The sequence below is a fragment of the Bubalus kerabau genome, chromosome 6, assembly GCF_029407905.1.
Source record: "Bubalus kerabau isolate K-KA32 ecotype Philippines breed swamp buffalo chromosome 6, PCC_UOA_SB_1v2, whole genome shotgun sequence".
Classification (NCBI taxonomy): Eukaryota; Metazoa; Chordata; class Mammalia; order Artiodactyla; family Bovidae; genus Bubalus; species Bubalus kerabau.
The window spans coordinates 106,351,394-106,379,107 of NC_073629.1; the positions used below are offsets into that span (position 1 = coordinate 106,351,394).

The following is a 27,714-nucleotide window of genomic DNA, read 5'->3' on the forward strand; positions in this document are numbered from 1 at the left end:
GTGAATCATAATAAACTGGAAAATTCTTCAAGAGATGGGAATACCAGACCACCTGACCTGCCTCTTGAGAAACCTGTATGCAGGTCAGGAAGCAACAGTTAGAACTGGACATGGAACAACAGACTGGTTCCAAATAGGACAAGGAGTACGTCAAGGCTGTATATTGTCTCCCTGCTTATTTAACTTATATGCAGAGGACATCATTAGAAACGCTGGGCTGGATGAAGCACAAGCTGGAATCAAGACTGCCAGGAGAAATATCAATAACCTCAGATATGCAGATGACACCACCCTTATGGCAGAAAGTGAAGAACTAAAGAGCCTCTTGATGAAAGTGAAAGAGGAGAGTGAAAAAGTTGGCTTAAAGCTCAACATTCAGAAAACTAAAATCATGGCATCCGGTCCCATCACTCCATGGCAAATAGATGGGGAAACAGTGGAAACAATGGCTGACTTTATTTTTCTGGGCTCCAAAATCACCGCAGATGGTGACTGCAGCCATGAAATTAAAAGACACTTACTCCTTGGAAGGAAAGTTATGATCAACCTAGACAGCATATTGAAAAGCAGAGACATTACTTGTCAACAAAGGTCCGTCTAATCAAGGCTATGGTTTTTCCAGTGGTCATGTATGGATGTGAGAATTGGACTATAAAGAAAGCTGAGCACCAAAGAATTGATGCTTTTGAACTGTGGTGTTGGAGAAGACTCTTGAGAGTCCCTTGGACTGCAAGGAGATCCAACCAGTCCATCCTAAAGGAGATCAGTCCTGGGTGTTCATTGGAAAGACTGATGTTAAAGCTGAAACTCCAATACTTTAACCACCTGATATGAAGAGCTGACTCATTTGAAAAGACCCTGATGCTGGGAAAGATTGAGGGCAGGAGAAGAAGGGGATGACAGAGGATGAGATGGTTGGATGGCATCACCGACTCGATGGACATGGGTTTAGGTGGACTCCAGGAGTTGGTGATGGACAGGGAGGCCTGGCGTGCTGCGGTTCATGGGGTTGCAAAGAGTCGGACACAATTGAGCAACTGAACTGAACTGAACTGAATGCTAGTTATCTCAGTTCCATTCATTATATCCCTTCAACCCCTGATTTACTACAAAGAAGAATACACATAAACACCAGTGGCATCTTGGAGAAATTACATAGGGCTACTAGGAGGTATGTTTACCAGCCTATTTCCATCTACCCAAAAGAGAATTCACCTAGTTCCCTATTCCAAAATAAGAATAAACCGTTACTTTGAACTTCTGTAAGCACAAACATTTTAAGGAACCATGAGGCCAAAATAAGAGCTTACTCAATCAACCTCTGCTCTCAGATTGCTCTGCAAGAGAAGTCAGTCCCTTTCCACCTGGTCCATCTTGCAAAAATGTCGTTTCCTTCTGTCAAAAAGAGACACTGTCCACATTCACATTTTTGAAAAAAGAAGTTATGCTTTTTAAATGTTTGAGACAAAAAACAAACTGAAAGATTTCTGCGACTGATTAGAGAATAAAGGAAAATACTATACCAAGGAATTGAAAAATGGGAAAATCAGAGATGCAAAGAACATTAGAAGTCATTGAGTCTAGGGACTTCCTTGGTGGTCCAGTGGCTAAGACTCTGTGCTCCCAACGGGGGTGGGGATAGGTGCGGGGTTTGATTTCTGGTTAGGGAACTAGATCTCACATGCTGCAAGTATGACCCAGAACAGCCAAATAAATAAATAATTTATTTTTTAAAAAAGGGAAGAAAAAGTCACTGAGTCTAAACTTCTCATTAGTTACTGAGATCCTTCTATCTGGTTCCTCCCAGAATGGAAGGCCATTTTACTGCTGAATGGCACTGAATATTAGTGATGTCTTCTTTATACTGAGTCCCATTAACCTGCCTTCTTACCATTTTTAACCTCCTGGTGCTGCTTTTATACTCCTCCCAGATTTATATAAAATAACAATAAATGTAAGATAAAGATAGCGATTTGGAGATTCGAGAGAGCAGCTATTCTACACTCAACCAAAATACAAGCCAGTTGAACCAACTTAATCCAGGAGGTCAACGATAGGACAGACAACACAAACAAACTGCTATGCCATCCGTGGAAAGGAAGCAAAGCAACACTATCCTCCTACCAGGCAACCAGGAAAAGGTGGTGAGTGAAGCAGAGCACCTGCTTCACTGCTGGGCAACCACTGGTGAAATAAGCAGTCAATCTACATCTCAATCCATTTCAGTAGTTAACTTAAAATGGTCTTTCTCTAAAGACATTAAAGCTTGCAACACTAGGAAGTCAACAGGGAAGCAGACTGGGGACTAGTGGGAAAAAAGAAGGAGACATTCTTCATCTTTCTCTTGTTGTTAAGCAGAGCTTGCTTAGAGACAAAACAACAGCCTTGACTTTGCTCTGGAGGCGGGGTGGTGATACAGAAAGTTAAATATAACTGAAAAAGAGCCTACAGAAAAGAATAAGTCTAAAACTATAAAATAGTCAAAGGGCCAGAGCTAAAACAAGGCACCTGTCTACAGCTGGGTGCAGCAACTTTCTCAGCTTCTTTACACACTGGCTATCTATCTTCTTTAAAGCCTAGGAAAACCAGTCCTTTATGAGAACTAGTCCAGTAACATGCTTGTACATGTCTCATGTTATTTAGCTAGCCACAAAGCTATGGCCTAAAAGGTAGTAACTGTATCTCTAAAATTCATTAAACTACTCTGAAAAGACCAAAGGAAGGGCAGTTAACTTTCAGCAAATTTAGCTTATTTGCCTTATTTTATTATTAGACGGCAGGGATTTGCTGTGGCTTAGGCTCTAACTCTTCCTTTCTGGCTACCCCATCAGTGGCTGGTAACGTATACTCAGGTGATATTTCTAGTACTAAAGAACTTCCAAACTCCCAAATCAACCAACCTGTACCATTATTACTCAACTCTACTTCCCAGAATACTTCAGAAGGGAAAGCACCAGGTCCAAGTTTGAACTTCGTTGTTTGTTTGTTTGGCTTTGAAAAGGACATTCTGCAAAGGTACCTTCTAATGATGTCACTGCCCCATTCAAAGACATGTAACTTACAGCCCCACTGTTAACTGAACTCCAAACTTCTAAATGTGGCTTAACTTCTTCCATGATTTGGGCCTTTTGTAGAATCAACTTTTATTACTCCTTTTCTCTCTTCTATACACCAACAGAGACATCACTTCCCCTAAAACTGTGTGCAGCTGCCAGTTGCCAGATTCCAGCACACAGAAACATTTGAGAGGGTAACTCCCACCCACAGATACTTTTCTGATTTGAGGCAGACTGTGGGACTCCTTCCTGGACAAGGTAAGTCCCTGATTCTGCCCAGAAGGTCTCCAACCGCCACAGAAGTCTCTTTCCAGCCAGCCCTGCAGCAGCTGTGCAGTACTGCTGGTGGTGCTCTCTGAAAGCCTGAGACAAAGCCCAGGCCTCCCGGGCTTCCCCTGGGAGGCGATGGTATGTGATGCTATGGCTGTTTTCATAGGAGAGAGCTGATACATTCTAAGGAGAGGGAAAGAGCTGGCCAAAACATCTTCTGCCGGGATGGAGACTCTCACACAAGCTGATGCTTCCCTCCACTGGAGCCCAGTCCTCTGCTATTACAAACAGAGTATGGCAAAACGTAATAAACATCTAAACAGGTCCACCTCTTTACTTGAGGACACAGTAGATTTTCTCTAAAAAGAACTAAACGTGAGCCCCCTAAACTTTCATTACACGGAGTAATGGTGGCTTGCTTTCAAGGACATACATGGCCACTCAAAGATACATCAAAATCTCTCCAAACCCTAGTGACTGGTGCCAAAACACCCTAAAAGCATCTCAGAAGAATGCATAACTTCAGAGGGAAAGAATGGATGGTATGGTTGAATACACTCATTCTAGAAAAACCTAGGATTGCTTTCCCAACAAACTGCATGACGGAGGCAAAGAGTGTGGGAACAGAAGGGAAAAAATGCTTGAGAACTCAAATACATGGATGAAGTAGATTGTAAATGATAAAAAGAGCCAGCTAAAAATCTGTGACAAATAGGATAAACTTCCCTGCTCTCTTTAGAGATTTTATGGATGACAGTAATTTGGAATTACATAAAAAGAATGGATCCTCTATTTAAAATGGATAACCAACAAGGACCTACTTACAGCACATGGAACTCTGCTCAATGTCATGTGGCAGCCTGAAAGGGAGGGGAGTTTGGGAGAGAATGGATCCATGTATATGAATGACTGAGTCCCTTCACTGTTCACCTGAAACTATCCCAACATTGTTCATTGGCTATACCCCAGTATAAAATAAAAAGTTTAAAAAAAAAAAGAAAAGAAATGGATCAGAAAATGGAGACCACCTAGACTATGAGTCAGAAGTCAATTCAAAGAAACTCATGCTGTTACTTAAATATTTCCTTAAAAAGGTTTGAAGGAGAAAAGCAAGGAACATTTTTGAAATTGTGTGAAGACAATCAAATGAAAAAGAGCTTACAAGTCAAATGAAGAAATTTCCAAACTGAACAAGCCTCTTTACAATTTGAATATTCATAACTTGAAAGTGAAATTCAAAAGCTTCTGCTGAAACTTGAAATGCTGACTGAACCACATCAAGAATATATAATGAAATTTTGCTCAAAGGTAATCAAGCAGGGAATTTACTGCTTAGAAATAAAGAAGAAACTGGACTTCCCTGGTGGTCCAGCGGTTAAGAATCAGCCTGCCAATGCCAGCCGGGGACACGGGTTCGATCCCTGGTCTGCAAAGATCCCACATGCCAGGGAGCCAACTAACCCTGTGTACCACAACTTCTGAGGCCAGTACTCTAGAGCCTGTGCTCCAAAATAAGAGAAGCCACCGCAGTGAGAAGCCCATGCACCACAACTAAAGAGTAGCCCCTGCTTGCTGCAACTAGCCCACACGCAGCAATGAAGACCCAGCACAGCCAAAAATAAACAAACAAATTTTCAAAAAAATTTTTTAAAAACCACAGAACTTAAAAAGAAGAAACTTCCTAAAGTGCACAAAAACATCAGCAGTGTACACCAGAAGTGCAACTCCACAGAAAGCTGGCCAAAGACCTCGAGAGAGAATTGGAAAGAAACACTTTCTTCTATCAAAGATGGATCATGTCCCATGAGAAAAAATCCTCAACAAAGTTGGCTGGCATCTCCATTGACTGAGAGAAAGCTCAATGAGCTAAGAAAAGAAGTGGAGACACAAATTGGCCAAAGCAGAATTTAAACCCTAGCTTCCCCCCAACCCCCACCCCCAACCCCGACCCAGGACTCCTCTGCCTTGCTAATCAGCAAGCAGAGGCCAGAGAGGTCAGGGCAGCCCTCTCTTTCATCAGGTTCCCAGGGAAGGAGGAGTTAAAGCCCGAGGGCTGAGGGACCCAGGGTCACGTCTGGCTTTAATCCCACAGCAGCCACGTCCTCAATACTCAAAACCACAGCAGGACATCTGTCTATGCTTCCTCTCTTCAAAAGTCACCTTGTTTTCTCTCTTTTTACTTAATGGCTGTTATTCAATTGATGCTACATTTGCCCTTATTATAATTTCTAAGATAGGATTTAATATAATGCCTGTTGTTAGTTGCTAAGTCGTGTGTGACTCTTGGTGACCCTATGGACTATACTCTGCCAGGCTCCTCTGTCCACAGGATTTCCCAGGCAAGAATACTGGAATGGGTTGCTATTTCCTTCTCCAAAGGATCATCTCCACCCAGGGATCAAATCAGCGTCCCCTGCACTGGCAAGCAGATTCTTAACGACTAAGCCACTTGGGAAGCCCAATATAATGCTTAAGAACATAGTAGTCCTACTTTATTAGACTCTCTAGAATTAGATAGTATAACTGTTGTACTTTGGCTGCAATAAAAGACCCTCTATCACTTAATTCATTAATTGAAGCTTGATATGACCGGGCGGAGGCATTTGAAACAATACAAGAAGTGCAATAAGCTGTTATTAAAGATCTATAAAAGTAACAATATTTATCCCCAAAAATTGATTGGTTTTTAAAAGAATGTAAAAACAAAACAACATCCCCAGCTAAAAACAATACTATTTTTATTGGTTTAGCCATAAATGCATAGATTAGGAGAACTCATTTTGCAACTTTTTTTTGTTTCTTGATTTTTAAATTTCTCTTTAACCTCTGTTATTTTGTTTAGCATATGCTTTGCTGTTTAAATGTTTTAAAATTTTATGCCAACAAAATAAAAAGTTTTACCTTCTTAAAAAAAACAAAAACAGTATGTTCATAGTTCATTTTAAATAAATGCTCCCACGAGAAGCCAGTAGGAAAGTTGTGGGTACACAGTGCTGGGCCTCCAAGTGGGAAGACCCTCTCTTTCTGGGAGAATCCTGAGATCTGCCTGGAGGATCAGGTCTCTGACTATGCCTTAGGAAGAGGCCTGGATTTCTCTATCCGCTAAGAAATGAGTAAAAGAGCCTTAAGTGAGCAGCAGCAGCACAAGAAGGCTAGTTTGGCTTTATCCTCTGGGTCAAGCTCTCCAGAGAGAAAATTCCTGGTGGTGGGTCCTTAAATAGCACCTTTCCCATGGAGGTGGGCCTGATGTTGAGGAAAAAAAAATCAAGCAAGGTAATTAAGAATCTACACTGGTTTATAAACTAAGGCAAGCAACTTCAGGATTATGAAGCTGAACATGGACTGGGAACAAGTCGAGGCAGGATCAGCAATTAAACTTTCAAACAGTGACTGTTTTTCAGTTTCATATATTTTATGGTAAGTTCTCTTTTCGCTCCCTCTTTGTACTCAGAGTTCTGAATGGTGCTAACAGGGCTAAGAGCAAAGAATCAAAGGAAATGATCTGTATCTACGTACGAACCAGAGCTTTAGAGCAGAGGCAGCAGTGTGCTGAGAGCATTAATAATCCAGGAGAAGCATACGACAACGGAAAGAGAAGCAGGACACGCTGGGGTCACCTGGACACCTTTCCATCTCTACCTGTGGATTCTCTTTCCTGGATTTACGTTTTGGAGGTTCTCAGTTTTGACAAGTAAGGAAAACTGGATTACTTACACTTTCTAGATGAACTTAATATAGCTCACAAACAACTCTATGTGAGCTATTACTTGCAAAACATCATTTTGTGAAAACCTTGCTCCATCCACTTTCTCCAGCAAGCCTTTTTTCCTTCCTATTCTGACTCTCTCAGTACCCCTATGACACTCATCTACAGTTTTTCTGTTGCTGGGTTTTGTATGTTTTTATTTTGTCATCTCCTTTAGGTAACAACTGCCTAAGTCGGCATACTTTTTAAAAACCTAGTATGAGTATTTCTCCTATGTGGACCTGAGGTTTGAATCCCTTATTATTGAACCACACAAAGGTGATTTAAATATCCTACACAGAAAATTAGGAAGAAGGGTGTCCTTAATGTTCCTTGTATCCCGGTTAGCCAGGATATTTTGGCTCTAGCTAATTTCCTCTACACAAAGACCCTGCTTAAAGCATTTATGAATAAGCTAGAAGAGTGGTAGCTGAGGCGAGGCTTCTCTGAAAAGGGGAGGGAGGAGATAAAAAAGAGCTGCTTTCATTGGGGGCAGGAAGGAGATTATTTCATTAGGAGCTAAACAGTGAGACTATCTGAGTACAAACAATTGTTTGGCTTGAAGGCTCCATGTGGCCAATTACTCCCACAGAGGCTCAGCTGGAATGGAACAGAGAGCCTGCCAGGACTGAGGGACAGAGACTGACACAGGCTCAAGTGTCATGGATCTGGGATCCCAGAACATCCCAGCAAAGATACTCACAGAGCATACTCTACCCCAACCAGCAAACAGCACCATTCTGCACCCAACCTAGTCAAGAATGTGGATTGAAAAGAGATGAGAAAAAGATGACACTGGGGACAAAGACAAAGTGCATGCTCAGCCGCTCAGCTGTGTCTGACTCTTGTGTGACCCCACGGACAGTAGCCTGCCAGGCTCCTCTGTCCAGGGGATTTCCTAGGCAAGAACACTGTAGTGGATTGCCATTTCCTTCTCCAGGGGATCTTCCTGACACAAGGATTGAACCTGCATCTCCTGCTTAACAGGCAAATTCTTTATTACTGAGCCACCTGGAAAGCCCCAGGATTAACAAATACACACTACTATACGTAAGATAAACAACAAAAACCTACTGTATAGCACAAGGAACTATATTCAGTATCTTTAATGATCTATAATGGAAAAGAATCACACACACACACACACATATATATATACACAAGTATAACTGAATCACTTTGCTGTAGATCTAAAACTACAGAATGTTGTAAACTGTACCTCAAAAAAATGGTTAAAAAACTTAAAATATTTTAAAAGAATAAAATAAAACCAACGTTTTGTAGCAAAAGTAATAAGGATAAAGCCCAGATCTTGTAAGAAAGCTAGCACATTTCAGTCACTAGCTCAATAGCTTTCATCAGGCTGGGGGGAGGAGGCATATAGAGATGGATCACTGAGCTGACAGCTGGGCAATTATTTCAAGGCCAGGTGGACCTGATATTTCAAAACTTGACATTATAATTAAACTAATTTCCTATCGCTCATGACCTCACTTCAGGAAACGGACGTTAACTTGATTCACCAGAAGTTATTGTCTTCACCCTCTGGGGACATTTAGTTCTTTAGGTTACTTCCAGCTAAAGCTTTAACTTCCTCTTTGCAACAACCAGTATCTATTCATATCCTGAAAAAAATACTGAAGATGCAAAGTGAGCCTGCCCATTTAGGGAGGCATACCTTTGGAATAAGCTACCAAAGAGGGGCGATAGAGCTCTTGACCAATGAGACAGCTCTTCATCCTCCATTCCCACTCTTCTTCCTCTACAGCAGTACTTCTCACATGAAGTAACTTCCCCCCAAGTGGCAATGTCGGTGTCTGGAGACATTTTTAGTTGTGACAACTGGCAGGAATGGGACTGGAATCTAACAGGTGAGGCCAGGGGTTCTGCCTAAGCTCCTACACAGGACAACCTCTCAACAAAGTATCCAAACATGAAGAGTGCTCAGGTTGAGAAGTCCTGCCCTAGAGAAGCCATCTTTATTTTAAGCCATTTAGTTTGGAGCATGTGAGATATAAGAATATACCAATCCTGTGGAAAATCTGCCTCTCTTGTTCCAAAACAAGGAGATAAACACTGAGATACAGAATTCCAAAGCTGGAAAGAACTTTAAGGATTATCTAGTCCAAGCACGGCTGGAGAATCTAAGACCCAGAGAGGTCAAGTCCTTTACCCAAGTTCATAGAGAAATCACCAGCTGCACTGGAATTAGAATCATCTTTCTCCACCTGAAACGTGTCATACACAGAAGATGCTCAACAATAGTCACTGTATCGATGTCCTGATCTTCAAGTGCTCTTTTCTCTTACCACATACTTTTTACTCTCTGCTCCTAGAAAGCCCAATGCCTGAGCTTGTGTGTGAAGGTTCATCTTCCACCCCTTCTCACCCACAGTCCTCCTCCTCAGAGGAAGCCCAGAGATGGAGGACAGTGAAGAACAAGCGGCCAAGCAGAACTCATTTTTCAGTTGTTTGAAGGGAAGCTCATGCTTTTCACACAGGCAGAGAGAGGCTTTACACAAAACCTTCCGAGTCAGCAGATGAGCTCGTGCACGAGACCACAGACACGTGAACTTCTCCCTTCCACACCGGTGTGCAGCTTTCCCAGCAGATGGAAAACCAGTGCCAGTTTAATCGCATCACAACCGCATGCAAAAGCTAGAGAACTTCCATTCCTAAACAAACAGCAGAACAGATATGAATCCCCGGATCAAAGTACAGCCAGTTAGTTCAGTGACGCACAGAATGTTAGTCATCGAAACAGCCCTGGCTTAAGGGAGCGGAGCAAAGGTGGAGATCTGCCCTTCCAGAGGAAGACATTCACTACAAGCTTTCACAAGCCAGGTGTTTCAGAATTGGGTATAATGGGATACAGGTCAGAAGGGGGTGGGGCAAGATGCCAGCTGTGTGGATAGAAAGCTCCTGCAAAGGGAACTTTATGCAGGGGAACCCAGGGCAGGTCTCAAGGAAAAGCACAGCTTCAAAAGAGCCAAAGCAAGGTTCTTGGAATTAGACAAACCTGTTCCAGCAGGGACAAAGAGAGCTTCTAAAAGCGCTGCAAGGTTATGATTAATTTCTACAGCACCTAAGAACAGTGTCTAAATATTTACTCCCATCCCACAAAAAAGGCTAAAGGGCTACCGTTTCACACCCCCTGCTACGTCCCCCAGCCCAGTGATGTGTCACACTAAAACCTCCTATGGGAAGGACAGGGTACTAGCTTTGTGACTGGCTCCAGCTTCCAATGTGGCACAGATGCCAGGAGCACACAGAAGAAATGGCACACAAAAGCAATGGTCACAAAGCCACCAGGAAATTCACCTGCTGGGCTTCCTGCAATGTCACAGAGCTTCAAATATCTGAGTTGAGAGGATAAAGGTGACTTTCAAAAAATAAAACAGGAAAAAGAGTATGACCTGAACATGCATGACTAGGAGAGTGTTCACGATGCCCACAGAACACACTCTACCCCATTCGGCAAACATCATTCCACACCCAACCCAGTCAAGAGTGCGGACTGGAAAGAGAGGAGAAAAAGATGATACTGGGGACAAATGCAAAGTAATTCAACCTAAAACCAAAATTTTTGTGGGTAGGAAGATAAATTAGGAGTCTGGAATTAAGATATACACACTACTATAGATAAGATAGTAAACAACAAGGACCTACTGTATAGCACAGGGAACTATATTTAATATCTTTTAATACCCTATAATGGAAAAGAATCAAAAAGAATGTGTATACACACACACGTATGTGTGAGTGTCCTCAATCATTTTGCGGTAGATCTGAAACTAACACAATGTTGCAGATTATACTCCAAAAAAAATGGTTACAGAAGCACAGACGCTATGCAGCAGATGCTGAGCATCAGGTATCAGGGAAACATGGAACACGGTCCCTGTCCTTATGGAACCCACGGTCTAAAGAAAGCCTTGTAAAACAAAAGCAAAAACCAGTGGCTGTTATCCCTTCCACCATGGCAGGGCTTCTAATCCTTCTTCCCAGGGGACTGAGTTTAAGTGAAGGAGGCCTGTATGAACAACGTAAGATGCTGATCAATGGCCTGACAGAACAGTTCCATGTATCAAGTACATAATGTGCAACGTGCACGTCAGATATAAAAATATATCTTGGCCCATCTTGCTACGATCATGTCCTGTAAATCTGTTCCTTATGGTTAAGCCTGGATTCTCCCCAGCTCTCTGCTCCCGTCCCAAATGTCCACTACAATGAGGCAGTTCAAAGCGACAGCCCCCACAGCAAGGCCGTCTCTACAGGGGCTCAACCGGAGAACCCCCTGACAACTCCTTAAAATTAGAAGGCACACATCACTACTCAACTCTGAACGCATAAATAACCCATCAGTCTAACAGCAACACCAAAATTCAAATTGTCTCGTTATAAAAAATTTTATAACCCTGAAAATTTAAGACCCAAATGTCCAACAACTGGGCAAGAATTGAGTAATGATATATTCAAACAATGGAGTACAATAAAGGCATTTAAACATTTTTAATGTCAGGAAAAATGCTTATGATAAATATTAAGCAAAACAACAATGATATAAAACTATATTACAGTAGTATAAGCTTAAGTAAAAATGGGTGATAACGATTATATGAAATATCTTCTACATTACTATACTTTTTCATACTTTCCAATGATTTCCATCACAAATATGAATAACTTTCATAATGAGAAAAAGATAGTTTTTCTTTTTTAGAGAAATAGCATTTAATGATGTTTAGCTATTAAGCACAACTGTCCCGGGAATCTGTTCCTATCGATCCTTAATTTGAGTCACTTGTGTCAGATGCCTATTCACAGACAAGGCTCAAAACCAAGTCAGAAGGCTCAGGGGAGCTGAGCTAGAATCTTCCTGATTCCAATGCTGTATTTAATGATGCTTCCTTTCTCTCACAGGAGAGCTAGGAGTGTTCACACAACACTCACGCTACCAGAAAGACCTCAAAATTCCCCTCAGTCTGAAATGGTTCCTCTAACTCATCTCCTGACATCTACCTTGTGAGAGACCAAGTTTCCAGTCCCTTACAGCTATTCTCCCAATAAAATCGCTTTTCGACACAGCAGAAGAGGCTGAGTCTTTTCATTCTTTCTTTTTCAAATTGGCTGTCACACTTCAAATGGTCTCCATTAAGTCCATTGTTTCCAGCTATTTTGAACACAAGCATCATGATAAGAATAGGGAGTTTCCTTCCTCTTTCTCATCAGAGGCCTTGGGTCAGTTATAACCCAAGTGGTAAAGTGTCAACATGAAAAGACACCAATGTCCCCTCCATCAACAGCACAGGATGGAAAATTCTGTAGGTGATTATTTTTTGAAGGCACTAGAACAAAAACCATCTAAATAATATTAGGACAATTTTTAACTCAAGACTTGAAACACTAGAGAACTCATTTCTAAATTTATACACACAAACACACACACACACAGAGGGGACTTCCATTAAGATAAGAAAAGAGGAAGAAGTTAAAATTCACTGTGTGTGCATTCAGGAAATAACACTGTAGGATTAACATGTAAACCCACATCTCAAGATGTAAGCTCTGTGACAGAGGCGCGGGGGTATTTACGGACTTCCCACCACCAGCAACCGCCATGAAAGACAGGGTGGCTGTTTGCAATAAAGGGAAAGAAAAGGTGCTCTATTTCCGCACATCTCTATGTGGGGACAGGCTTATCAGCTGCAGCTGAGACTAGGTCTCTCCTCCTCCTGTATTTGATCTATTATTTTCAATACATCATAAAATGGAAAAGGTTACATGTTTGTTCCTTGGGTGAGGAGAAATGACATGAAGCCTGAGGGATCCGGTTCTCATTGTTTCTGATTAAGACAGTTCTTTTTGAAAGCTTTGACTTGAAATTAAGTAAGGATAAACAAAGCATTTTCCAAGTGGACTTATGAAATCCAGTACTTTCTAAATAAACCATATCCAACAGCTATTTAAAAAGCAAACCAGAATACCCATAGGAAATATACAAATGGGGAAAAGAGGGCTACGGTCAGCAAAAATGGTCAGAAAGCTACTTAACATTATTTGAAAACGAGCAGCAACAACAAAATCCCAGCAACAGGCTGCAGAGGTGGGACCCTGGGACAAGTTCCAGCCACACAAGAGGGAGCATGGGAGTGCAGGGGCGTGATGCACAAACTGAAGACGACCACCAGGGTGACCTTACGCTGATGGGTGGCCACAGCTGAAGGCAGATTTGGCTCATCTCTGGGGTTTTCCACTGGGAAGAAACCTGCAGTTCAGCCATCAATGGACCAGCATCCACAAAGCCTGTGGGGGAAATACAGGATCCAGAAGAGTGGGGTAGGAAAGGAGAAAGTTTGGAAAACGGAAGAGTCAAATACAGTAGTGAAATATTGTAATTATTAAACATGAGGCTTCAAAAACACATAGGTGTACCTCTTAAGGTGAAAGGGGCTGGCTGGGAAGAACTGGTACTCTGGGAAGAGATATGCTTTTTACAATACCAAATTACACTTCAATCACATGCGTGAATTATAGTAGTACCCACTATGAGGAAACTAATTTTTGGAAAAGAAGAGAAAAACAATGAAACCTATGCAATTTTTACCACTGGTAACTTTACTCAATGAGAGGTCCTTATCCATAGCTTCTGCAGGAAAATAACCACCTAAAAGCAAGCATACTCACACTCCACTGAAAATCCCTTGCTGGCCTAGTTCCACCAATTCCAATAATGTGGCAGGCGCCCAAAGGCAGGTGACCCGATTGACAAAAAAAGCACTTCTACACAGTACTCAACTCGTATCACATAACTCATTAAACAGCTCATCATCAAGAAGAAAACCGGCAGCAATAACCTGAGAAGCCTTGTCTTTACAAGGAAGAGCAGCAACCTTCTGAATAAGACAAAATATTTTTCAGGTCCAGTATAGAAGACAGCAAACTTCAGCAAACTTTGGGAGACTGTGAGGAACAGAGAGGCCTGGCAGACTTCAGTCCATGGGGTCTCAGAGTCAGACGCGACGAGGGGACTGAGCAACAACAACAGAGAAGGCTGTATGTCCAGTGATCTCACCTCTCACCCATTGCTAACTGATCTGAGCTTGCTGAGGAAGGGGAACAGACAAACCAATCAAACTATTTAAAGAGATACCCAACACAAGGAAAATTGACTCCAGCTTAACAATCAGAAAAGTCTAATCCGTACCACGTTTTAAGGCTGCAATCCTCAAAACTCTTTGCATATCTTAAGTGATACCAACTTGAGTTTTTAGTTGTGGATGGGACAAGCTCAGTGTATACACATCATGCCTAAGGTTTCCCAGAATTAGCAGGGTGGGAACTTACTTTCCAAGTAACCAAACGATAAACTGCTCCTGGCAGAGACAGAAAGTCAAATACAGATTCCACAGAAGTCATGCATCCCAATTAAACAGCCAATGACTGAGTTGTTACATTACTTCCCAGGACTAATTATTGTTTTGGCAACAGTTAAGCTCCTTTAGAAGCACTGGCCTGAACACCCTTCTTATCCTTTGTCCAAAATCCTTTGTTTTCTTACAAGCAGAAAGAACTGCATCTTGGAGATTTAAGTGTCTTTGTCTGTCTCAACTTGGATCCTCCCCTTCCTCCACACTATCACGGGGAACTACATCTCCCAGGCTCCCCTGCCAACTAATTTCTTGGTAAGTTCCATCAATGGGAGGCACTGATAAGGATAAGAGGCAGGAGAAAGGGGGAAGCCAGGGTAACACTCTCTATCTTACTTGGTCCGAGTTCCAGCTACCACCAGACAGCTTTTCTTTCCACTCTTCTTAGTCCCAGCAGATGGCTCAGGCTTCTGGCCTTTGCTGACATCAGCACCTTCTAATTTCCTTAGGGCATAGGAGGTCCCAGGTGTTGCCAATCTCTGGGTTGTCTCACCAGCCTACTGACCTTGTTGGCCCTTTTATCACCTATGGAACTTATTCGATATTAAATTCCCTCTGCTTGTATCTCCTATACTGTTTTCTGTTTCTCTGAAGGGTCCATGACTTTTAAATATATTTTAAAAACTTAGATTTCCTAAGAATTACACAAATATTCAGATAAGTTATAAAGGATTTCTTTTAATAAGAAACAAAGGATTTGGATCATTCAAGCAAATATTTACTGAGAGCCTGACGGCCTGGCGTGCTGCGATTCATGGGGTCCAAAGAGTCGGACACAACTGAGCGACTAAACTGAACTGAACTGTCCTGGGAATACTATATTGAACAAAACAGGCACAAAACTCCTGCCCTCATGCAGCTTACTTTCTAGTGAACTGCGGCAAATTACAATTTTAAGAAATTAACTAGCAGAGGAATATTTCTTTAAAAATAGAGGAATTTGGTAAAAGTGAATTAACTTTAAGGGGTTCTACTCTACATAGGCTTGGTTCCTACCTTTTCAGTGTGGTATGCTGAACTGTCACATTCCAGGGGCCAGTATAGAACTTCTTCAAAGTTAGTATCTACTTAAACTGGCAACTTGCTCATACAAAAATATAACTGTGATAAGGATTTAGGCAGACACAATAATAAAAGTTAAGCACTGTATGCTTAAATGAAAAACACATGAGTGTTTGATGCAGATTCTTGCTGGGTATCTTTTTCAGAGGAGCTATCACTTGGAGGAATTGAGTTTGAGTCCATTTAATGTCACTTTATCTCCTCCCTATGGCGCAGGTAGCTTCCAGTATCACATACAAAGCCAGCCACAATGCACATAACGAGTCAAGTGTTGTGGTCTCCAACTGCATGACATTATTTCCAAGATGGAATTTTTAGGCTGAACAGAAACAGACAATGACTCATGTGGTGAACAGTTACACAGACAACTCTGCCCAAGAAAGCTGCCACCTACATACCACAATATCAGAGGAAAAATGCAGAAAGAAGGTAGTTTTCTGATTTATTTAAAAGCAATAGATTTGCTGAAAGGTATACTGAGAGATGTGGCTGCAGCTGCCTGTTGTTTACACATCCGGCTTCCCAAGTGGTGCTCAGGGTAAAGAATCCGCCTGCCAAATACAGGAGACACAAGAGATACAGGTTCTATCCCTGGATTCCCTGGAGAAGCAAAAGGTAACCCACTCCAGTATTCTTGCCTGGAAAATTCCATGGGCAGAGGAGCCTGGAGGGCTACAGTCCATGGGGTCGCAAAGAGTCAGACACGACTGAACACACACACAAGCACTGAACAGCCAAGGGCTTGCGTGAAATATTCTTAGATTGCTTGAGTGTGAGAGCATGCTCAGCTTCAAAAATCCAACATCATCAACTCCAGAAACAGCATGACATCGACAGCTGGCATTTCACTAGACTTCCCAAGATAAATGAAGGTACTCATGAAGGGAGATCTAGTGGGCACGATACTCTGACCTTCCTTACCACTCAGCAGTTAGAAAACATTTCATGTTTGCTATATTTACAACTCCATCTGAGTAGCAGGTGGACTTCCAATACTGTGGGTTTCTTACATAACAGAGAGTCTAATGCATATTCATAATTTCAATGCCACACAGCAAGTCAACTACAGAGCTAGTCTGACGTGTCTCTGCCTACCTTAGCCCTTGTCAATCCCCAACATGTAGTGAGACTATACCAAAGAATCTCACACACACATTACAGCACGTCTTGGAGGCTTTGCACATTCTTCTTCCTCGGCTTGGAATTTAGTCCCCTAAATTCTCCTGACAAAATCATGCTTATCATTCAAGACATAGCCTACTTGTCTCTCTGAGCCATGACTTCCTAAGCAGACTTGCTTGCTTTCTTCAGCGCTTTCATTTCTCCCTGTACACAATGCTACAATGATAATTACTACATTGCATCATTTATCTGTTTACACATCTGCTTGCCCACTAGACTATAAAATCCCTGAGACCAAAGGCCCTGTCTTTTAATCTACATGTCTTGGTAGCGTCTGACACAAAGCAGGTGTTTAAGAGCATTTTCTGAATGAATACATACAGTGTGGGACTGCATTCTCAGAAGACAAGGCATTTTGTACTTTCTATCCCACTGCTACCAGATGATATTTAAAGGACAGAGAGAACTAATAGGAAAATGTCTCCCAGGGAACAGTTTGAATAAGTTGATATTAAAAGACAACCTAGGGACTTCCCTGGTGGTCCAGTGGTTAAGAATCGGCCTTGCAGGACTTCTCTAGTGGTCCAGTGGCTAAGACTCTGCACTCCCAATGTAGGGGGCCTGGGTTCGATCCCTGGTCAGGGAACTGGATTCCACATACCACAGCTAAAGATCCCAAGTGTCTCAACTAAGACCCAGCACAGACAAATAAATCATTAAAAAAAAAAAAAGAAAAAAGAATCTGCCTTGCAGTGCAGGGCATGCGGGTTCAATCCCTCGTCAGGGAACTAAGATCCCACATGCCACATGGCACCTAAGCCTGTGAGCTACAGCCAAGATCTGGTGTGCCTCAACCAAGACCCTACGCAATCAAATAAATACATAAAATAAAATAAATGACAACCTAACGGGGACTTTAATTACTTTCAGTAAAACTCTGTCAGCCTAACTACAATGGTCAGAGTTAAGGTGCATGAGCTGTAAAAGGACTGAGAGTTATTTGATCTTGGCTGGAGAAGGGTATCTAACTAGAGATGGAAGGAAAATACCTTCTACTGTCCAGGTCTGCGGCAATTAAGATAAAAATCTCTTAAAAGGTGCCACAGATACAGCTAAAATAATTAAAAACTGATAGCAATGTTCATGTTCTAAGGAATGATATTCAACAAGCAATGATTTAGTTATTGACAGAAAACAAAAGTAAAGCAAAACTAGAGATGAATTTACCAGAGTTAGAATCAAATATAGGAAATGGTTTTGGCTTAAAAACTAGGTGAGTTTTCTATTCAGTGAGTTATTTAGTGAGTCATTCTAACTGTGGCTTCCAATAACTAGGGTATTTAAGGGAATAAAGTCTGAAAGTGGAATGAATGAATAAAATTAAGATGAAATAAATGAGTTCAGCAATAGTAATGATAAATAGTGCTTACATGTGTGTAACACTTTAGTTTACAAGGCATTTTTATTTTTCAAATGAGGAAAATTAAACTGAGAAACTTAGGTGGTGTGCTGAAGGTCCCAAAGCTAAAATAAGCAGAATAACAGTTTAACTGGATGTTCCAACATCAAAGGGCTTCCCTGATAGCTCAGTTGATAAAGAATCTGCCTGCAATGCAGGAGACCCTAGTTCAATTCCTGGGTCAGGAAGATCTCCTGGAGAAAGGATAGGCTACCCACTCCAGTATTCTTGGGTTTCCCTTGTGGCTCAGCTGGTAAAGAATCCACCCGCAATGCGGGAGACCTAGGTTCAATCCCTGGGTTGGGAAGATTCCCCTGGAGAAGGGAAAGGCTACCCACTCCAGTATTCTGGCCTGGAGAATTCCATGGACTGTATAGTCTGTGGGGTCACAAAGAGTCAGACCTGACTTTCACTTTCCAACAAAAGTCTACAGCTCTAGGACTTCCTTGGTGGTCCAGTGATTGGAAGAATCTGTCTTCCAATGCAGGGGATGTGGGTTTGATCCCTGGTTGGGGAACTAAGATCCCACATGCCTTGGGGCAACTAAGATCTGAAGAGGTCAAAAATAAATAAATAAATACATATTTTTAAAAGTCTACAGCTCTGATTCTTTGCACCTGAAAGGTGAGCTTACAGGTGCTATGGACGGGGGCTAGGACACTGCCTAAGATGACTTCAGTGAGAGTAGATGTTTTCAAATCATGCATGTCTTTCAACTTTAAACCCTGGGGACACTCCTTACTGCGCATGGAGAGGGAATCTCCATGCCCTTCATGTTATACACTTGATTGAAAAAGTGAAAGGTTGGGACTTCCCTGATGGTCCAGTGATTAAAAATCTGCCTGCTAATGCAGGGATGCAGGTTCAATCTCTGCTCAGAGAACAAAGATCCCGTATGCTGCAGGGCAACTAAACCTGTGTGCTCCAACTACTGGACGCGCTGCACCTACTCAGCCCAAGCACCACAACGAAAGATCCCGTGGGATTCAACTAAGACCTGACGCAGCCAAAAAAAATAAATACGTAAATATCAAAGAAGAAGAAAAAGAATGCAGGGTGCCATGGACTTTGGGTAACGTGCTATTATTTGCATAAAAGCACTGAAAAGGAATATATTTAAATGAAGTTGTCTATGTATGTATCATCTCTTAAAAGTCACATAATAAATTACCAACAGTGGTTACCTCCAGAAGCACTGGGAAAAGCTGGTTAAGGGATCAGGAACAGGAAAACAACTTTTCACTGAATATTTTCCCTTTTGAACTTTTTGAATTTTGAACCACATAAAAGTGGTTTTTCAAAAAGGAAATCTGAATTTAGGAACACGTACTAGGAGTTGGAACAAAGGCAGTGGCCAGGTGATTTGAAGTGAAACATTTCCGAGATGGAGTGTAGAAGAACAGAGCAGTAAAAAAGTATTAAAGACTTTTTGTCAGACTCCAGAATTCTATGTGGTATTTCACAGTTGAAAGTAAATATTCCTCAAGACCATCACATTTCTTCCATTCTAATTCTTTGCTCATTAAACGGCTCTATTTTTTCACGAACCTTGATACTGAGAAAGGAACATCCCAACATTGGACATAAGTATTCAGGTCATCAAAAAGGTAGATCCTTTCATGGTAAATAGGATAGAGTCCAGTTTAAACCACTCTCTGAAGAGGCTGATTAGGAGTTATTCCAGGCATACAGACAAAATATGGAACTGCAGAGCTACAGACTAAACCTCCAAAAACGGGCCCTGGCCTCAACAAGGTGGAGTTAACCATCAACATATCTGAAGTTTTCAGTATGTTTGTCCTCTCTTCTACCACAACTTCAAGTCAGCCCAAAATTTTACACTAAAGGTCACAGTAAGTTAAAGGCTTTGGGTGATGAAACCACATCTTTCAGCCTAAAGCAAGTTGAAGCATTTGCTTTAAAGGCAGTACGAAAGTGGCCTCCATTCCCACTTAAATTATTTCAATGCCTTGGAGGTACAGGAAACTTGTGAGTCTTATGCGCAAGAGAGTTAAAAACAAAAACAAAAAAACCCAGAACCAACAAAACTTATACTACACAAACAGAACACGTTTATTCTCTATTCTGATACTCAAATTACGTATCTTATAACATCATTCTTAAATCAGTATACGATTTTTTTTAAGAATTACTGCCAGAGGTATTTTGAAACATTACAAAAATACCTGTTCATAGGTCTGCAGTTCAGGGTTACATCATCTGATTTTATGTTAATAGATTAGTAAGCAATCACTCACCAGGTCTTAAACAATTAAGCTCTCAATTTTCTAAGTAAGAAAGGACATGAGACCTACAGATAAATACCCAAGTACAAACCTCATTTTAGCCTGCAGCTTTAAAATTCCTCCTCCCACTAAAAGTGTTTTTTACCAGAGCTAAGAGATAACTTAATCTACGGATTCAAGTGTCTCTTCCTTCCACGATCTGACATTTGTCCACATGACCATTACGACAACCACAGTCAGGAAAAAGGAGCGGGAAAATGAATGGGAGGAGTTCAAAGAGTACAAGGGCTAGCTAACTCATAAACTGCAAAAACTGAGGCCACAAATATCTTACTGACCTGAACCGAACGATGACTGACTGACACATTGTCATCTCATTTTTAATAGAATGGCTTAAGTCACTGAAGCCACCAGGCCAAAATGTAAAGCTAATTCATGAAAAGAAGTCATTTCAGGACCCAGGATTCTACTATCAAAAGCAGTTAATAAAGTTTACAGGCCAGCAGTTACCATCTCTCATTAAGAATGAACTGACTAATGTTTTATTACCTGATCCCCAGTAATTCTGTTGATAAAGAGCAACAGAAAATTTGGAGATGATGAATCAACCTCTCTTCCATGTGCTATGTTTTGTTGGAATATGAGTAAGTACAAGAGTGGTATGGGAAATGGGGGATGGGGTGGTACCGATTATCAAAATGGTATCTGACTCCCCAAACGGAGCAGTGCTCACTCAGTGGGTTGCTTCACTGCGACTCAAGATCTGTCAACTGAGGACACAAGGGAATTTGAGTCAAGCCAAAGAGATATACTCCCAAATTTTAAGCCAAATCTTCCCATAGAGCTAGCAGAAGATCTCATGAAAGTCAACTATAAGAAATTAACCTACTCAACATAACCTTATTCTACAATACTTTTTAAAATGAATTTTTGCCAATGCAAAAATTCAGGAATAAGTCGGGGGATCTACTTTCCTAATGGCACATGCCATTTACCCATTGGTAAAGGGCACTAAAATATACTACCAGGTGTCCAAATCAATGTCTCTCTCCCCCATCTCCTTATATAACCTTACTTCTCCAAAATAAAAGGTAATTAAGTGAAAGTATCAATTAAGCACGTAATTCCCTTCTCAATACTGATAAAGACAAATACATTTGAATCTTTGCTGTGTACTATATGCCCAACATGCTATATGGCAAACAATCCAGGTGAATTCACTGCGTTGTGAACAAAAGTAAATTAGCAATAGCTCCCAAACCAAAAAAGGAATTTTCCCAACTCCAATTTATATTCCAAAGAATTCAGAAAGCAAATAAGGAAACAAAATATTTGTAACCTATCAATTTCGAGTGCAAATATTTCACTAATAAGCAAGCTTTGGTTGCATGCTAATTTGTAACTGTACCAAATCATGAATCTTTAAGGGCACAGAAAACAAAGACACTGCCATGATCATATTTCATCTTTAGAAGGATGATCGCCATGGAAGTAACAAATTCGATGCAGCCCTTGTTTCCTTCTCTGCAGTGATTAAACCGATCCTGCACTACAGCCACAATCTGCCAGTTCCTGCCACCACACAATCAGGCCTCCAACACACTCCACAAGCCAGGGCTAGGCTGTCTAGAAATCCGCACTGTGTCACTGCATAAGCCAGTTCCCCCCTCCACACATCCTGGAAGAGGAAAGCCACCTAAGCACTCTGTCAGATCTCAGCAAGGCTGTAAAATGACAGAAGGAACTGCTAACCAAATAGCAGGCAGCCACGCTCACCACCTTTAAAAACCATTTAAGCAGTTTTCCTCCCCGTCATCTCACTTCCCTCTCCTCCCCACCCCCTCCCCGCCCCGCTGCAGTTCACCCCCAGCTTTGCAAGTGGAAGGCTGCGAGCCGCACTGACAGTGGGCGCAGAACTCATTCAGAGCCCTGAAATACAGACATTCTCACCTGCACACACCATGCCACTTCCCCCAACCCCGACCATCACCGCCCCCGCCCCCCACCCTAGCCTCAACCATACACACTCGCCCTCGCAACCTCTCCCCACACCAATCCCGGCGCCCCAGAACACCTAGCAGCTTCCTCAACGAGGGTAGCACGCGTTACCATTTAGACGGTCGGGGCCCCCCTAAGCTCTAGAGACCTCCCCCCTTCCCCACACAGGTCGCCTCCCCCGTGTCGCCCGGAGGCTGGACCCCTCGCTCGCAAGGAAGGATGCGCTACCTTTAGACTGGCAGTCCGCACAAAACTTGTTATCCTCCTCCAGCAGCAGGTTGGCCAGGACCGCCTGGTACCGATCCACGTCCTTCACCGATTTGCCCGTCATGGCCAGGGTGCCGGCGGGGGCAGAGGGCGACGCGCCCTCCTAGCCCCCAGAAACCCCTGCCTCAGTCCGGAGGTGAGGACTCCCGGTCCCCGGCCCAGGGCACCTCCTGAGAACGAGGGAGCCCTCTCCCCTTGCCCAGTCCAGAGCCCCTTCTCCAGTCAGCCGCGCCTGCCCCCCAACTCTGCAGCCCCCTCAGGGCGGCGCCCCCTGGCGGGCTTAGGGAAAGGCCCAGGTCCCAACGAGGCTGCCGGACCAGGCAGGACCCTCGGCCCAGGCAACAGGGACGCTCGGGCCTCCTGCTTTTGCCGGGCGCAGAGACGACCCCCGGGCCTGCCTGTCAGCGGGCTACGGCTCCCGCGCCTCGGTTTCCCTGGCAGCTGCCGCCTGCTCTGCCACCACCTCGACCGCCTACTTCCGGCAGCTCTTCCTCTCCTCCTCCACCCAGCCCAGCCCGCGCATGCGCCCCGCCCCCACCGCTCCGGACTGGGCTCTTCCCTCCGCTCCTCTTCTCAAGAACCAATCCGGGCAGAAGTGAGGGGTGGGGCTTGGATGGGGCGGAGGAAGGATTGGGCACGCCCCCTGCATGTCCTTGGAAAAGAATGAATGGAGCAGGCAGAGAGCGGGTGGAGGGAGTGGAGGAAAGTGAAGGGAAACAACAAATAACTGAGCTCTTACACGTGCCAGGCACTGTGCTGAGCGCTTTCTATGAATGATCCCAACATAATCCCCCAAACCTCTCTATGAGTTAAAATTTTACCATCCTTATGTAACCTTTGGGTTGTGAATGCTCCAAAGCTTATTCTTTCCTTCAACAGCCAAATAGAAGGGTCCTACCTTCTAAACCTCTTAACAGAGGTCCGTATAGCCAAAGCTATGGTTTTCCAGTAGTCATTATGGATATGAGAGTTGGACCATAAAAAAAGGCTGAGAGCCGAAGAATTGATGCTTTCCAACTGTGGTGCTGGATAAGACTCTTAAGTGTCCCTTGGACAGCGAGGAAATCAACCTAAAGGAAATCAACCCTGAGTATTCACTGGAAGGACTGATGTTGAAGCTGAAGCTCCAATACTTCGGTCACGTGATGCGAAGATCCGACTTATTGGAAAAGATCCTGATGCTGGGTAAGATTGAGGGCAGGAGGAGAAGGGGGTGACAGAGGATGAGATGGTTGAATGGCATCACCAACTCAGTGGACATGAGTTCAGCAAACTCCTGGAGATGGTGAAAGGGAAGCTTGGCGTGCTGCAGCCCATGGGGTCACAAAGAGTCAGACACAATGTAGTGACTGGATAACAACAACCACCACTTAACACAGAATAAGGGAACATCAATCACAGCCTCCCCCTGGTTACCTCTCACTTGGTATGCCTGCTCCTGCTGAATTCTGGGTTTCTCTGTTCATTAGGTCTCCTCTTATGATTATTGACATCTTTGGACATTGTTTTGCCTTAAACACTTTCTTGTTTAATTCCTCAGTTCTCCCAAAATAGTGCAGTTTTGTACAGAAGACCTTTACTGAAAGTTATTTGGAGAGGTGAGGTGGAGAGGAGGGGCTATTACAGTAAAACACAAGAATAGATAACTAATTAAAATGATTATTAAACATCATTGTCTAAAACCACCCTTACTACAGAGTGGATTAAGTACAGAATTTCTCAATGGCTGTCCTTTCCTTTAGGGACCCACCTGCCGTCTGGCAAATGTTTTCGTTCACTCATTCATTCCTTCAATCACCTAATAAACTGTTACTGAGAAACTTCTAAGTATGAGGCACTGTCCTGGGGCAGGATGAGAGGGAACAATGTGATTCAGTTAATGGTTTTAAGAAGTCAATCTGGCTGCTATGGGAAGAGTGGATTTGGGAAGCTGGTAAGACCAGATGTTCAGAGTTATCTCTAGTCAAATTTTCCTCCATCTCTTTGCCTCCCTGATGGCTCAGCGGTAAAGAATCCACTTGCAATCCAGGAAACACAGTTTCAATCCCTGGGTTGAGGAGATTCCCTGGAGAAGGAAATGGCAACCCACTCCAATATTCTTGCCCAGGAAAGCCCATGGACAGAGGAGCGTAGTGGGCTACAGTCCATGGGGTTGCAAGAGTCAGACACAACTTAGTTACTAAACTATCACACCATCTCATTACTTTCCCCCCAAAGCAAAACTTTCATCAGAAAAAAACTAAAATTTTCTATTACTGTATTAATCAAAACAATCTGATTCTATGTCTAAACGTCTTTCCTTCTAAAGATTTGACTTTCATAAACACATAAGTTCATTAAGGTATTTTTCCTAAACAAATTCTCAGTTCTTTCTCTAGAAGGAATTCTGCCTTCCTCTGAAGCTAATATTCTCAACCTATATCCCATATGTAATCATTTTTCTTACATTAACGTACTTAGATTTTCTTATTTTAACACTTCTTTTACTAATGAGCAAACTGAGACTTAGAATAATAAACTCCTTCATCTAGGGAGTAGTAGAGCTGGGATTTTTAACCTAGATCTCTATGATCCCACAGCCTTAGTACTGTCAGAGTTTTTGCTTATGTTATCTATCATAATCCAGAGAAAGCCCCAACAGGATAAGTAATAATATTAACATAACAATTTTTCAAAAAAATGATGAAACAGAGTCTCAAAAGATGAAAGAAAGGCTCAGGCTTACCCAGTAAATTGTGATCACCGTGCCTTAGTTCAAATTCTCATCTTCATCCCGACACTATGCAAATAGACTTTTTGCTTTAGTCTAATTTTAGTTAATTTGATCCTTCACTCTACTCTTTGGAGTAGTTGTTGTTTAGTCACTACTGCTGCTGCTGCTAAGTTGGGTCAGTCGTGTCTGACTCTGCGCGACCCCATGACGGCAGCCCACAAGGCTCCGCCGTCCCTGGGATTTTCCAGGCAAGTTTTTCCTGGGCTGCAGTCTATAGAGTCACAAAGAGTTGGACATGACTTCCAACTCTTTGTGACTCTATGGACTGCAGCCCAAGAAAAGAAAATCTGTCACTGCTTCTACTTTCCCCCTTCCATTTGCCATGAAGTGATGGAACCAAATGCCATGATCTTAGTTTTTTGAATGTTGAGTTTTAAGCCAGCTTTTTCACTCTCCTCTTTTACCCTCAAGAGGCTCTTTAGTTCCTCTTCACTTTCTGCCATTAGAGTGGTATCATCTTTGTATCTGAGGTTGTTGATATTTCTCCCAGCAGTCTTGATTCCAACTTGTGATTCATCCAGTCTGGCATTTCGCTTGATGTACTCTGCATATAAGTTAAATAAGCAGGATGACTTTATGGAGAGAGCTTTCTAAATGGTAAATCTGGTTGACTGTCTCCTGCTTAAAAACGCTTTAGTGCCTCTCCATGCCTTATGGCAACACTTCTCAAAATTTCCCATCTTGAGAGAGATTGTCTAGTCTAGTAGTTAAGCACACAGATTATGGGACCAGAATGACTGGGTTTGAATCCTGAGCTTTACCGCTTACTATCTATATGACTTCTACCAGGTAACTTAACCTCTCTGTGCCTCAGTTTCATCTACAAAATGTGAATGATAGTGATATTAAACACCTCTTTCATAGGATTTTTGTGACGCTTAACTGAGATAACGCCTGTAATATATTTAGAAGAGCTCTTGGCACACAGTGAGTGACAGACAATCAATGCTCTTCACCAAATATTTCTGGCCTTCTGCCTTCTGGGCGCATGGTAGGATTTTATTTCCTGGCTCTCTTACCATTGGGTGTGGCCAATGAGTTTGAGCAGAAAGGTTATGTGTCCCTGCCGGGGACCAGCCCCGGCTGATCCAGGGTATTCGAAGGAGAGACGGCTAGGCGAGGGTCAGGGAATAACTGCTTAATTACACTTTAATTAAGGATACAAAGAGTAATAGAATAAGGATAGCTCAGTGAGGAAATTCAGTGGAGAAAAGCGGCTGAAATAAGGATAGCTCAGTAGGAAAATTCAGTGGAGAAAAGAAGCTGAGTGGCTTGGTTTACGCGGAAAATCAATATAACCCGTGACACCAGGTTAGCTCTGACCACGGAGGCCGCAGGCGCCCTCTCAAATAGCGGAAGGTGCCCCACCTTAGACACCTTCTCGAGTGGGTCTTAGAAGCCCAGGCAAATAAATGGTCGCAGAGGACATCCGCGCTCCAGATGGACGCTCAGCTGGAATTTGGGAGAGATAGTGACATGGGGAGACCAAGTTTCAGTGAACAAGGCCCGCAGTTTATTTTCCAAAGTAGTTTTTATACCTTAAGTTATGCATAGAGGATAATGGGGGAAGGGGTGGAGTCATGCAAGGACAGCAGTTCCTGGTTCTAATCTAAGCCAGGCTTTCAAACTTATCATATGCAAAAGTTCAGGTGATTGACATCATCTTCTGGCCCGGAGGCCTGTTAACATTTTAAGAAACTTATTTTTCTCTAAAGGTGATTATTCCAAAGTCAGGCACCAGCCTTCCAAAAAGCATTGGACAAAGCTGCATTTTACATTTCTATACACCCATTATATCAATCAATACACTGCCAAGGACACAGTAGGTAAGGAGTATGGAGACTTAGCAGCAAACATTGGCCCAACAAGTGAAAAACCCTTCACCAATACAATTTCTAATCAATCTCTTAACTACTCAAAGGAATCTGTGTTTAGGCAGTTTAGAACATCTCCTGCCTCTCACAGTTGGGAGGCTCTGAACAATCACATGTGGCCGGAAAAACCTATTCAGGCAGGCTAGAGGATTTCCAAAGGAGTTTGTAGGTTAAACACTGTCACACCCAGGAATTATTAACTGGAGCTGTAAGCTAACTCTTTTTCCAGAGAGAGGTAGTGGGAGACAGCCCCCCGTAAAGTCAGAGGTGTAGGTGAAAGCACAAAGCAGAAAGTAGGCAGACTCTGGTTTTGGGGGTAGATGCTCGAGAATTTCCAAGGGGACTCCTGAGGCTCGATCCCGCCTTTGCGTATGCCGAGCCTCCTTCCTCATGACCTTTGTCATGGGCG

General features: G+C 42.7%; 1 protein-coding gene across 13 annotated transcripts in view; it reads right to left on the reverse strand.

Annotated features, from left to right (window-relative positions):
• SMAP2 (small ArfGAP2) overlaps positions 1-25,583 on the reverse strand; it is a 50,224-nt gene extending 24,641 nt beyond the window's left edge. The window contains exons 1-2 of one of the 13 annotated variants that reach the window (XM_055586276.1): positions 22,620-23,201; positions 13,277-13,380 (exon numbers count right to left, since the gene is read on the reverse strand). Coding sequence is in view for 3 of the 13 variants with exons in the window: in XM_055586266.1 (XP_055442241.1) it covers positions 22,620-22,722 (103 nt within the window). In the remaining 10 variants the exon portion in view is untranslated. The other 12 variants (XM_055586273.1, XM_055586275.1, XM_055586274.1 and 9 more) reach the window with 12 other exon arrangements.
• Positions 25,584-27,714: the final 2,131 nt, after the last annotated feature.